This window comes from Acartia tonsa, chromosome 11, assembly GCF_053477335.1.
Source record: "Acartia tonsa isolate MP-2025a chromosome 11, ASM5347733v1, whole genome shotgun sequence".
Lineage (NCBI taxonomy): Eukaryota > Metazoa > Arthropoda > Copepoda > Calanoida > Acartiidae > Acartia > Acartia tonsa.
Genome location: NC_137270.1, coordinates 40,007,504 through 40,019,921, shown reverse-complemented (window position 1 = coordinate 40,019,921; position 12,418 = coordinate 40,007,504). Strand labels below are relative to the sequence as shown.

Genomic DNA, 12,418 nt, shown 5'->3' with positions numbered 1-12,418 from the left:
GCACCGAAAAGCTTCACTGTAAAGAATAACCATATAAATCCAGCAGTTAGCGAGATCAGTCGGTACAGGCAGACAGACACACACACATACACTCAAATAGACATCCTGTTACTTTTAAATAAGGATAGATTAGTAAGGATTTTAACCTGTTCGTTTAAAAGAGAAGCTTCATATTGGATGATTGTTTTAAAGTAGCTATGCTAAAAATAACAAGATTGCTAAAATCCAAAAGTAGGAAAGCATAAAACAATCATGGATGGTCAAACGCACAAAGTTAGTTATAGAGAAAATGTTCAGTGGTCACAAAAAGGAAAGGAAGAAAAGAAAGATAAAGGAAGAATGATTGCAAACCACAAAACCTTCAGAAATACGAATGTATGTAATCTTAACTTTATTTTCAAGCATGACCCAAAGATCTTGAAAGTTACTGGATGCTTTTGGAAGAGATAATTCCCTATTCTGATGCTTTTACTTAGGCGTTTCTTCATAATAAAAAAACAATTCATAGTTTATTAATTGCCACGTACAGACTGGCGAACGAATAGACAGACAAAGCCAATAATAGACTAGCCTTGCTACAAAAAATATTATAAAATTAAACAATTACTTGAGATAAGGAAATTTAAATATTTTGATTATATCATTAACTTTACTGCAGTTTATAAGTTTTTTTTAGAAATGATATAATTAATACATAAAAATGTCGTTTTGTGCTTGGAAAAAGGGAGAAAAATACAGGTAAACAGACCAGGGCGCCAAAAGAAAGGTGCTACAAGGATTTTAAAACGGTTCAGAGGTTATGAGAACCTAGGCTTATGTCAGAAATCCTACTACTGTGTATCATAGACTAGCGGTTGCATCCATAGCATCTAGGGAATCTGTTTTCAAATGGGCAAGAATTTAACAGAAAAATGGCCTAAAATAATTCCAAGTCTTCAATCTAAAAACAAAATAAACTTAATAACATTTCCTTGTCTTTTGTGGAGCTTACCTAAAAGGGAGAGTTGAATCAGTTCTGAAGTTTATTATAATGGGACTAGTAGGTGAATTCTCTTAAGAGTAGAGCCCAATTAGTTTAGCAGTTACTGAGATCTTAAGCTTCAGACAGACAGACAGATATCGTTCTACTTTGTAGTAATTTTATAAAGAGTAATAGGTTTCGTGATTACTTTTTGTTAATTCTAATATTTGTAGCACACCTACTCTACAAATTTTATATTTCTGTGCATCCGTCCGTCAACAGCCGCGACTAAGCCTAAAATTAACACCTGTTTGGATACTTAAATTTTTTTTTTTTAAAGAAAGATTGATAATTTGGGTCAGGTTTATAAAATTGTCAAAGTTGACGAGCGGCTGCCGAGCCCTGGTTCTTCTTGTTCATTGGCAGGTTTTAAAAACTGAATCAAATTGTTAAATTATTGTAGGGATCATTTTGACCATGGAATCTATGTTTGCTCAAAATGTGATCATCCACTCTTTTCAAGGTAACTTATATTCATCCAAATATGTCAATGATGATAAACAAAGTTACCCCTACTATATTTAAGATTGTTTGTTAAAAAGTTTAGACAATTATTGTTTCAAACCAACTAACCAAAATAGAATAAAAGTACCCAAAGTTTTTGAGCCAACATATAAGATAACTTGGTTATCAAACTTTGGGTACCAGTGTAATTTACAGACCGATGATATTCATCGCATCGTAATATTATAAACTCGCGTCTGCGCCCCTGGAGGCTTCTAGAGGCACTAGGTGGTAAGGGGTTAAATTCTACCTCCCCTGTTTTATTATAGTTTTTAAAAGAAAAATTTCTGACATTTTACAAGCAGTATTGATCGTTTGTCCTACCTTTTATAGCTTTGCCTCTATGGATTTTGTCATCCTATTTTTTTTATATTTTTAGTGAAACCAAATACACACATGATTCTCCGTGGCCTGCCTTTACTAGTACTCTAAGAGAAGGTATAGTTTGAACAATGACATGTATGTCTATAAGTGGCGCAACTATAATAAGCTATCTAAATACACCCATGAATCACCATGGCCTACTTTTTCTATCAATCCAACAGAAGGTATAGTTAGACAAGGACAATCATGCCCATAAGTAGCGCAGATATAATAAGCTATATAAATAAGCACATGATATACAGTGACCATAACTAAGGACAAATATGTCAAAAAAAAGAGCGTAGCAATAATAAGCTCCCTTTTTGGAATAAGAATTAACCATATGATTTACATTTTTTATTTTTAACATATCTAGATTATACCAATAGCACTTTGTATGATTGTCATGTCTAGCTGTTTAAGTGTCTAGGCATTCTCCTTCTCATATCTATACGCGTCTAGCAGAGTTATAGTAACATCTTTTTAAAAGGACTCGTTACACGTTATTATTAATTGAAACATCAGTTGATTTCAATAAAACTGTTATTATTAGAACGATAACAGTTAAAAGACTAACGTTTCTAAAAATTTATTCAAAAATTTTAGACTCAGTAGCTAAAAGAGAAGAAAAACCCGGAGCATTAAAGGTAAATCTATCTATCATATAAATATATTATATATATCTATCAATATATTTCTATTAATCTATTTATGTATCTGCCTGTTTTTCTCTCTGTCTGTCTATCTATTTATGTTTCTGTCTGTCTTTTTATCTATCTATCCATATATTTATCTAGTTATCAATCTATCTGTCATTCTATTAATCTATCTATCTTTCTATATCTATCTCTATATTTCTATCTATACCTACAAATTTCTATCTAATTATCTATGTTTTTATCTATCCGTCTGTTTGTCTGTCTATCTATCTATCTATCCAGGTAACCTGTGGTAGCTGTGGTAATGGACTGGGTCATGAGTTTATCGGAGATGGACCGAAGGGAAAATCCAGATTTTGAATATTCAGTCATTCACTAAAGTAAGTTTCTTTGCATAGCAACTATGTACGTACAGTGATCTTAACTCTAAAAGAATGGAAGTTAAAGGGGGAGGGGGGCGAAAAAGGCAACCTTTCCAGTTTTTCTGTCCCATTTACTTTTTAAATCTGGTAGTTATACATTTTAAATATCTCCATTTTTAATCTTGGCGGATACAGGATGCCAGCAAACCAGGCGGGGTCATCCAGGAATGGAGCATTTTTTGTGACGTTAAGAAAGCATTAAACATTGATAAAACACTAATGTAGCCAATTCTAGTAAAAACTTTAAAACAACACTTTGTTATCAGGAATCTGAAGGGATAATACAATTGCCATTACAAAAAATAATGTACTACCACAATGATGATACACAAACTTACCCCCTATGTAGATTAAAATTAAGGTTGAAACGTTTGAACGCTTAAATTAATGAATCAACAAATCATAATTCACTAAAGTCCCTAAAGTTGTTCAGCCAACGAATAAGAAAATGCTATTATAAAACTTTGAGGACTAGTGTAATAAACAGCCCATTGTCCCCTTTCACTTTGCTTTGTAGTAGCTGTTTCTTAATTTTAGGTTTGTCGCTGGTAAGGATGACAAAGATAGTGAAGTATCAAGCTCGATGCCAGCTAAATCTTGCTGAGGTTAAATAATGCAGAAGAATCCTCACAAAAAATTAATAGTTTCAATTAACAACTTAAATTAATTTTTTTAAAAACACAAACAAAATGGATTTTTTCAATATGATTTATGTTCATTTGACAATATTTTGATTTTATTTTGTAGTAATCTTTACAATTGTTTTTAAATCATATCTAAATTTCAGGGCAAGAAAAAAAAATTATCTATTGCAGTAAATGTATAATTAGGTTATGTTCCTCCTCTAGGTCCAAGAACGTTAATTTATAATATTAAAACTTCCTTGTTTATTGTTAATTTTGAACCATAAAACTTCATTTACTTAGATTTCAATATTTCTGTGATTATGGACTCAAATTAAAAAAAGAAAATATACCCTTTAAAACCAACAACCAGGACTCAACAGCCTCAGATTCAAACCCGTTTGGTTGCTTTAAAATTGTAAAGGTTTGATTTCTGTGAGGCTTATAGGCGGCTGCCAAGCCCTGCCTCCAACCACCTCTTTTATTTTTTATTCTTCTGCATAAATTAAATTTTCTTAAAACAAGATTTTTTATTTGTGTAATACCTCTAAAAGCACATATACATGATGCCTTATTCTTAAACCTCTCTAAAGGAAGAAAAAGGCTGAAGAAAAAAATCTTGTTTTGCAAAGTTTTTTTATGGACACAAATCTATATATACTTATTTAAAAGTAACAGGATATCTGCCTGTCTTTAGGATCTTGCTAACGCTAAACCGATTTGGTTCTCCTTCGCAATGTAGCTTCTCATTGGTTATGGCAAGGTTTTTAACTATTTTAAAAGGGGTACCACCACCCACCCGGTCCCCCATGAGAAAACGCATGAAGAAACAATTACCTCCCCCCATTTTTTTACTTTTTCTTTTGATAACTAGAATTTAAGTTGGGGAGGGGTGGTCGACTTCCTCCTCCCTTACCTCAAGTGACTCTAGAGGCCTATAGGGTCGTTGCCGTTAGTATATATATATATGACATGGCCCTAAAAAATGCTTCTAAGGAATTGAAATTTTTATAATAAAGCTTTTTTAAGGGACAAACTTTTTATTACAAATTATAATCTATTATTTGACTATGATAAATAAATATATATATTTATTATATTTATAAATAAATCTATATTATATAAATAAATCAATGTTTTTTGTTTGTTTGGTATTTAAGTACATATAATACAATACGAGAATAATGATAAATTTATTTTTAACAAGGATGAAAAAATCCATTAGTAGCGAACCACATTAAAATCGTGGATCTGAATACGGACAATGAGATTTTAAAATTTTTTCTTAATATCAAAACTAAATTATAAGAGTAAAAAAATGAAGAAACCTGTCGTTTTTTTATATTCTTGTTTTGAAGCTTGACTGACAAAGTAAATTACATACTGGATGCTCATTAGTACAGAGAATCTTCACTAAAAAAATCAGAAGTCTGTTATCTTGTATAAAAGCGGAGAAAATCACATTACGAACTGACTGATAGATTGACAGACAAAGTAAATTATAGAGAAGATTGGCTAATAAAAATTTTAGGAAGCACTTGATTGATTCTTAAGAGTCAAAACTCAAACTTGTATGAAAGCAGGAAATTTTTTAATGGACATGAAAACGTATTTTCTTCTTTGAATAGGTCCTGTGGCCGCAAAGATTTTTTGAAACAGGACAAAAGGACAAATTAAATTATAGAGCAGATGTTGAGTGGCCATAAAAAAGAAAATAAAAAAAGAGACAATATATAGTATAATATATACCATCATTAGAAAATCGCAAAACCAATTTTATATTTAGTGTTGAACGCAAACCCCCTTCTTTTCTTCTTGTAAAAGATAGAGGATTGTAGCTAACTGACTTTTTAAATCTGGTGATCATCCATAACTGAGAGTTGAAAATTTTCTATCCTGCCAGCAAACATGGTATGGCACTCTCCAGCAAAATAGCAAAACTTTTAAAACTTGAACAATGCATTTTACATGGCCAAAATAATCAACAAAAAAGTGATACAAAATAATATGAGATATAGGTTTTCAAGTCAATTCTTTTTGATCCAGATATGATCCTGCAGATCCTGGCCGCCCAGTTCTTCAGCAAACTGTTAAGATAACAAATGTATAAGTGGCTTCTGTGACTGCAATTTTAAACTTAGGCTTATCTTACATGTCTGTATATATGACATAATTAATCTTGTGAAAATCTGCTACTGTATATAAAAACTAGAGGTTACGCCCCTAGTGCCTCTAGTGGCACTAAACGTGGGGGGGGGGGGGGGAGAAGACACCCCCATTTTCAATTGTAGTTTTATTAAGAAAAAATTTACTTTTCTTGGGAGGTGACATTTGTTCTAAAGGCGATTGTTTCTTGGGAGGCTGATGGTAACCTCCCCCAAAATAGTTATGAACTTTACCATAAGTTATGAGAAGCTACCCTGCAGTTAGGAAAAACCACGTAGGTTCAGTGGTTAGTGAGATCCTTTGAGTACACACATACAGATAGTCACACACAGATCCCATCCTGTTACTTTATTATAAGATTTTCAGAAAATATTGTCTGTTCTATATAAAATCGAAGCAATGTACGCTGCTTATATAAATATTAAAGTATATGGACTATTATTATTATATGCATATCTTAAAACATGACTCACTTCAAGAGCACAAGAGAGAGATATGATGTTGTCATGATTTATGACATGTTTAATATATATTATAATATATATAAATATATGTATGCTAAACTTCATATAACATATGTATTTTGCTATGCTATTACTAAGTCTCTGTCCTAAAGGCCTCTCTTTCTAATGTGTTGTAGCCCTCTTTTCTTGTAAGTAAATAGTAATCGTAAAGTTAGTTAAATGATTTGATTTTCATTCTTCTACTTCGCTTACACAGGCAGTGCTCTCGGAAATTCCAAGCAGCTTTAAAGCCACGACATTCCCGAATTTATTTGAAACATTTAGAAATATATTTTTCATATTTTTAAATATAAAATAAATTAAAACATTCTCAGTGATAAATCAGATATAAAAAAATCTGCTAAAATATCTTAATAAATGCGGGAGAGGCGTGTTAAAGCATGACAGTTTATAAATCAGCTGATTGCGACAGCTGGTGGCTGCGTAGCTCAAATTGTGGACGTTTACTTGTTGACAATTTTTTCCCGATCAATATGATCTATGATTTAAAGAAACTTTACTTTATCCTGAAAGAAATAAAATTTTTTTTTTGTAAGTTAAAGTTAGCTTAAATTGAAAACAAGTTGCTTATCACAATCCACAATTTATAAAGATAGTTTCTTTCATGAGGGAAAAAATATACAGAGAAAATAATCCACTGCGTATCTTTAGCGTACAAATACACGAAGAAGGGAGGGAACGAAGAAAGGGGATATTTAGAGGGATGTATGATGCAATGAAAATAAGAGGAGCAGGGAGCGAAGGGGAGGATTTAAATGGAAAGGGAAGTGGGAGAGGAGCTGGGGGGAGTGAGATATATCAGGTTCGCTCTGCAAAGTTAGGTTCAGGTAGTTTATTATTTACATCTACACTTGTATATATGAATTGTGATCATAATAAAGTAACAAAGAAAGGATATTTTTACAAATTTTTAAAGTGAAGCATTATATTTTTATATTGTTCTTATCATATTTTAATAATTGTTATTTAAAGATATTTAAACATTAATTGTATGTATAAAAAAAGTTTTTAAACTAGATATTTTGATTCTGTAAAAGTATATTAAAGGCCGGGTTATTATATACGTTTCTTAATGTTTCATTGTCATTGTATATTTTTAACCCAAGTAAAATTGTGTTGCCTTCAAATTTCCAGCCAGTATTTATTACAACTAGAACTATTAATGTTTTTTTAAAACAAAAATTAACAATTTTAATAAAATCTTTTGTTTTCAGAAAAGTTATTAAAATGGAAATTGTTTTGTGTTTTATTTTGTCAGTTTTAAATAGAGGTAAGATAATGTTTATTACTTTTAAGGTAGAAATTTAAATGTATCAATTTATAAAGTTTTTATTTTAAATTTAATTGTTTATTTGACTAAAAGACTTGTTTAATTGTCCTAATAGTAAAAGAGGGACCCTTGGCTAGCTGTTTATTTATTATACTAGTCCCCAAACTTTTATATTCGTTAATTAACTTCACTTCTTTAGGGACTATATTGAACTTTGATTGGTTGGTTCATTTAGTCGATTGTTTAAACGTTTCAAAACTATTTATTGTAATCTACAGAAGGAGCATTTTTGTGCTTCAACATTGAGGGTGTAATTGTATTTATAGGCCATTGTCTTATCCTTAAAAGAATTTATGATACAGGATTATAAAATTTGCAATAAATGACACTAAATTAAGTTTTATGGCTTCCTATTTCTTTATCTTTTCATATGAAGATTATTGACTTTTAAGAATTTGGCATTTATAAGTTATCAAAGATTTTATTCAATTGTTTATTCTTAAAATATTTATTTTGTCATTTATTGTAATTAAAATGAAGTAGCCACCAATCTTTTTATTTGCCAGTAAAATATCATATTTTATCGATACTGACGAAAGACCAGGAAAATAGCTGAAAACCACATAAGACATGTATATTGTATAAATCCTCCCTGAAAAGTAAAAACTATTCATAGACTAACAATTATTGATTTATTTTGCTGCCTATAAAACCTTTACTACTTCAAAAATAGTATTAAGACAACAAGATGCTATATTTTAACTATGATAATCCTAACTAATCAGGAGAGCCATATCGGTCAAGTTTTTAGGAAAATCCTTCGGTACAAACACACATACATTCTGATACTTTTAATTAAGGATAAGAACAAATAATACTTGTAATGTCTGAAATGAGCATAAATGTCTGGCAAAAATTATTAAGGAAAATAGTTTACTTTTAGGGATATCATGAATTTTGTTTTAAAAAAACGTTTAAAAATGGATTTTGAATCTTTACAATGAATTGACATATAACAATCAGTTCATTGAGAACGCCCTTTCTTTATTCTTTCAATTCAATTTTCCCCCTTTCATTTCCCCTTTGACGTTGGATTTTCAAATTTTCCCCTCTTTGTTTATTAGCTGACGGAAAAATAGTAAACAGGAAAAAATTGGGCAATTTGCCAATAGTTTTTGTTTTTATATCTGTCAAGAACTCTCAGTGGGATTTAATAGTAATAATTGATGTACTAGCGCATCTGCAAATTTTGGGTTTATCGTTTGGCCGTACGATTGCCTGTTAGTATTTAACCCACCTAAAAGATCGTAGATTTAAGATTTTTTCATTTAAACATCTTTATTTATTAGGTAGGTATTTCATAAATATATTTAAATTCACAGTTTCATACCTACCATTTGATTTTCTTTTTATTCTTTAAGCTGTATTATGATAGGTATACTGTTCTTTTCTTCATATTGTTGTTTGCTTCTTACGAAGCGTTAGGATGAGATGAAATAGCATAAAACCATCCTGGGCCCAATGAAAAGATCCCCTTAAATTGAGAACTCAATCGGTTCTGAAGCTTTTGAAATTTTCAGTTACAGACAAAAAACCTTACTACTTTATATAACAGGATAAACCCACCAAGAATTAGCTAGATTCACGTATACGCACTCCCTAAAGACACTTACCCCTCCAAAAAAGCGGGGTTTTCCCGGGAATCTTGGCAAACGACGGCGGTTTCTTACGACTAATTTCTACCTTGTTAACAGTGTATTCGTAAGCTATTAGTATAAGCATAGACTGTGGTTTTGTAGCACTTTCCTGTTCTAAAAATGACAAAGCTATTTGGAGGATTTTTTTCTGAATAAAACATAATAGAAGTAGTTTTTTGTACCCTTTTGGCGCCTTTTCGGTGCATCGGAAAATTCCTTAATGAGACAATCTTTTAGAGCTTTCAACATTAGCACAGATGCTCTTTCATTAGGAATGTTCTCTCGTCAAACTGTCCAACGTTATAAACAGTATAAATTTTAAAGCCCTAGCCTATCTTAGGTAATTTTTTAATGTAGAAATGTTTCTAAAAATCTAATAGATTAAAAGCTGTGCTATTCAGAGATCAAATTAGCCCTGTTGTCTTGTTGTAATGGAAGCTGTAAGGTAGTAAAAACGAAGTACATAACAAATTCAAATAAAGAAAGGTTAGGACCCAGACAGATATACCTACCTAATAAATCTGCCAGAACCTACCCCCGAATATTTTTAATCTGTGTTGTATTCTGCATCAAATTCTACAACATTTTACAATGATTCTGCAATTCTTGTTGTATCAAATATTAGTGTTTTTGGCCCCTAGAATTTTTTTGCTCTGCATTTGAAGGTACAGAGAAGATTACTTAAATGAGAGAACCCAATCGGTTAGTAATTATTAAGATATTAAACCTCAGACAAAAAACCCTTAGGATATTAGAAAGGTTGTTCTTGCTGTGCTAAATTAGATTTTAAATGTTCTTGTGTTTACAGATTTATATTATTCAGTAGTTACCTAGGTATATAATTTTAGATAAATTAATCTTATTTTTATTTTGATAGTGTTTATTATCTGGGAATGAAAAAAGCGTAAAGATTTGAAAGATTGATTTCATTCATTTTTAACTTCACATTTTTTTTTATTTTACGCTCGAATACCTCTGGAACCCCTCCCATGATTTCCTTACAATGCGAAATCCCTGGTTGTATAGCAACACCCGCAGGGTAGGGATAGATTATCTGCAATTTTGATTTATTTCTATCTTGTAATGTTTTTGTAATGTATATTTTCTTCCTTTATTACACGGTTATCTTCTCCTAACATAGAAAGAAGTAGTATTTTTTTCTGTCTAAGCTACCTATAGATCTCGGAAATTGCTGGTCCGAAGTAGTTGTATTTCCAGTGACAATATTTATAGGAATGGGATGGTTTTAGGCTATTTGCTGACCTCTCTCATCCTGCCCTAGAGGGTAGGGGCGTAGAAACTAGAACTTCACATATCTTTTATTTTCTGTTAGCATAAGGAAAAAGGATAAGGGGATGAATATTCACCCCTTTTTCATGGTAAAATACTACTTCCCCATCCCTAAATTTAAAAGCAGACGAAAATCAAAAGCCGCCCAGGGCTTTTTGTAAGTCAATCATAAATAATAATGTGAATAAAAAGAAAAGCGATATTTAGCAAACAGCCGTGGGCGGTCAGAATCAGCTGAATGTTCATTATGAAAAAAATTTCCCCCTTTTTAGAAATAGAAGGATTCATCTTTCGTGAACAAATTTTTTAAAATAAAAAAAAAATTCTATGTAATTTTTAATTAAAACATTAAAACAAAAATATCTTATCTAATATTCTTGCCCTAAATATGGAAATAGTAAAAAGTAAAAAAAATATTTTTTTAAATATTTTTTAATCCTCCCATTTGAAAAGTAGTGGAATAGCAATAAATTTTAGCGCGGCAACAGCGCTGAGTAGGCCTCTAGGCCCACTGCCATTTTTCGTCTTTTAGTTGCTTCGATTCCTCTCTTTTATTTTTTTCTCTATGTCTGTTAGCAACTTCCTATCATGTAATCCCACTCCCGTCCTTTCCCCTCTCCCTACTACTATATTTTGACAGTAATTAAATTGTCTATTTTTAATAGCCAGCTTTTCTACAACTCATTTATATTTTAAATTGCATAGAAAGAAATCTTGATTATTTCTTATAACCTTTTAAAGGTTCGGACATTCCCCTCCTCTCCACGAATCTTAACGGATGATAAATTGATGTACATTGAACATCCCTAATTATGATAAATAAATTACCCCTTCAGATTACTGGTGTAAAAGTTTTAACACCAGTATAATTTACAGTTGAATATCCCCTCCCTTCCTCCTGGAGTAGGTACCTTACCTAATGTTCTGTATTTTTCATTTCTTCATTTATAAAGCAGCTAGGTTGAAAAATTTGTCACGCTACATTGCCTAGGTATTAATATGAATATTGTCATTCTTGTTTGGTTTTGCAATTAAACGTAATTTAACTACGTAATAATAATGGTTTGTTTGTTTTACAAATAATCAACGCATTTTTTCAATTTTTATACATAATAATGTTTCTTATTATGGTAAAAGGACAATGGAAAATGAAATTTCAATTTCCCTGTAATATTAATACCTATCTTATTTTGTATATTTATCGCAGCAATAGGTAATAAATTATTAAATAACCCTTCTCCATTTTTGTTACCTATTGTTTTTCAGTCTTTCTTCATGAATATTTTGTTTATTTTCTTTATCTTAACCGGACAAAGAAATAATTTTCTTATTCATGAACATACGTTGACCTTATGCTGCGCTTATCCTATTAAAAATGTAACAAGGACAATTATATCCTTAATTAGAGCTTTTATAACATTTATATCCATCCTAAAATGGATTTATTATTACCTGGATCTTACACCAGATTATCATGTACTCTAATAGAGTAGAACTTGTAGCTGGCTATATTAACGACCCCCCCCCCCCCCTCTATATCCACTTTATCCTTTCCCCTGCCCCCTACTGTATGAACGAATTGACCATTGGCGAAAAGTGATGTCAATTTTAGCAACCAAAATTGGCGACAATTCTCCCCTGTCATAATATCCACGTATATTCTTGTTCATTGTTTAAGTTCGAAAGGATTAATCTTTTAAATTCAAACTATTGTAGCTTATTTGAACTTAAAATCAAGAAAGATTTATTCCGGCGGGTGGATGGACAGAGATACCTTAACTTTAGAGTAGTTACACATAAGAAAATGTTTTGGAATTTAAATTAGACATAAAATGAATTTCCATGTCATATTGAATTATTTTCCTTATTTCAATTTTTT

At 31.1% G+C, this 12,418-nt stretch overlaps 1 protein-coding gene across 1 annotated transcript; it reads left to right on the top strand.

Moving 5' to 3' along the window:
- Positions 1-582: 582 nt before the first annotated feature.
- LOC145331518 (methionine-R-sulfoxide reductase B1-A-like) lies at positions 583-3,640 on the top strand. Its single transcript, XM_080176208.1, has 6 exons — positions 583-738; positions 1,425-1,484; positions 1,905-1,963; positions 2,495-2,535; positions 2,830-2,927; positions 3,507-3,640. The coding sequence occupies exons 1-5, from the start codon at positions 701-703 to the stop codon at positions 2,905-2,907; spliced, it is 276 nt and encodes a 91-aa protein (XP_080032334.1). The 5' UTR covers positions 583-700; the 3' UTR covers positions 2,908-2,927; positions 3,507-3,640.
- Positions 3,641-12,418: the final 8,778 nt, after the last annotated feature.

Excerpts from the sequence above, each read along its gene's own strand:
- LOC145331518 (XM_080176208.1), top strand. The coding sequence starts at position 701 with ATGTCGTTTTGTGCTTGGAAAAAGGGAGAAAAATACAG. Across the intron at positions 1,964-2,494 it reads TACTAGTACTCTAAGAGAAG|ACTCAGTAGCTAAAAGAGAA; the intron begins GTATAGTTTGAA and ends CAAAAATTTTAG. Across the intron at positions 2,536-2,829 it reads AAAAACCCGGAGCATTAAAG|GTAACCTGTGGTAGCTGTGG; the intron begins GTAAATCTATCT and ends CTATCTATCCAG.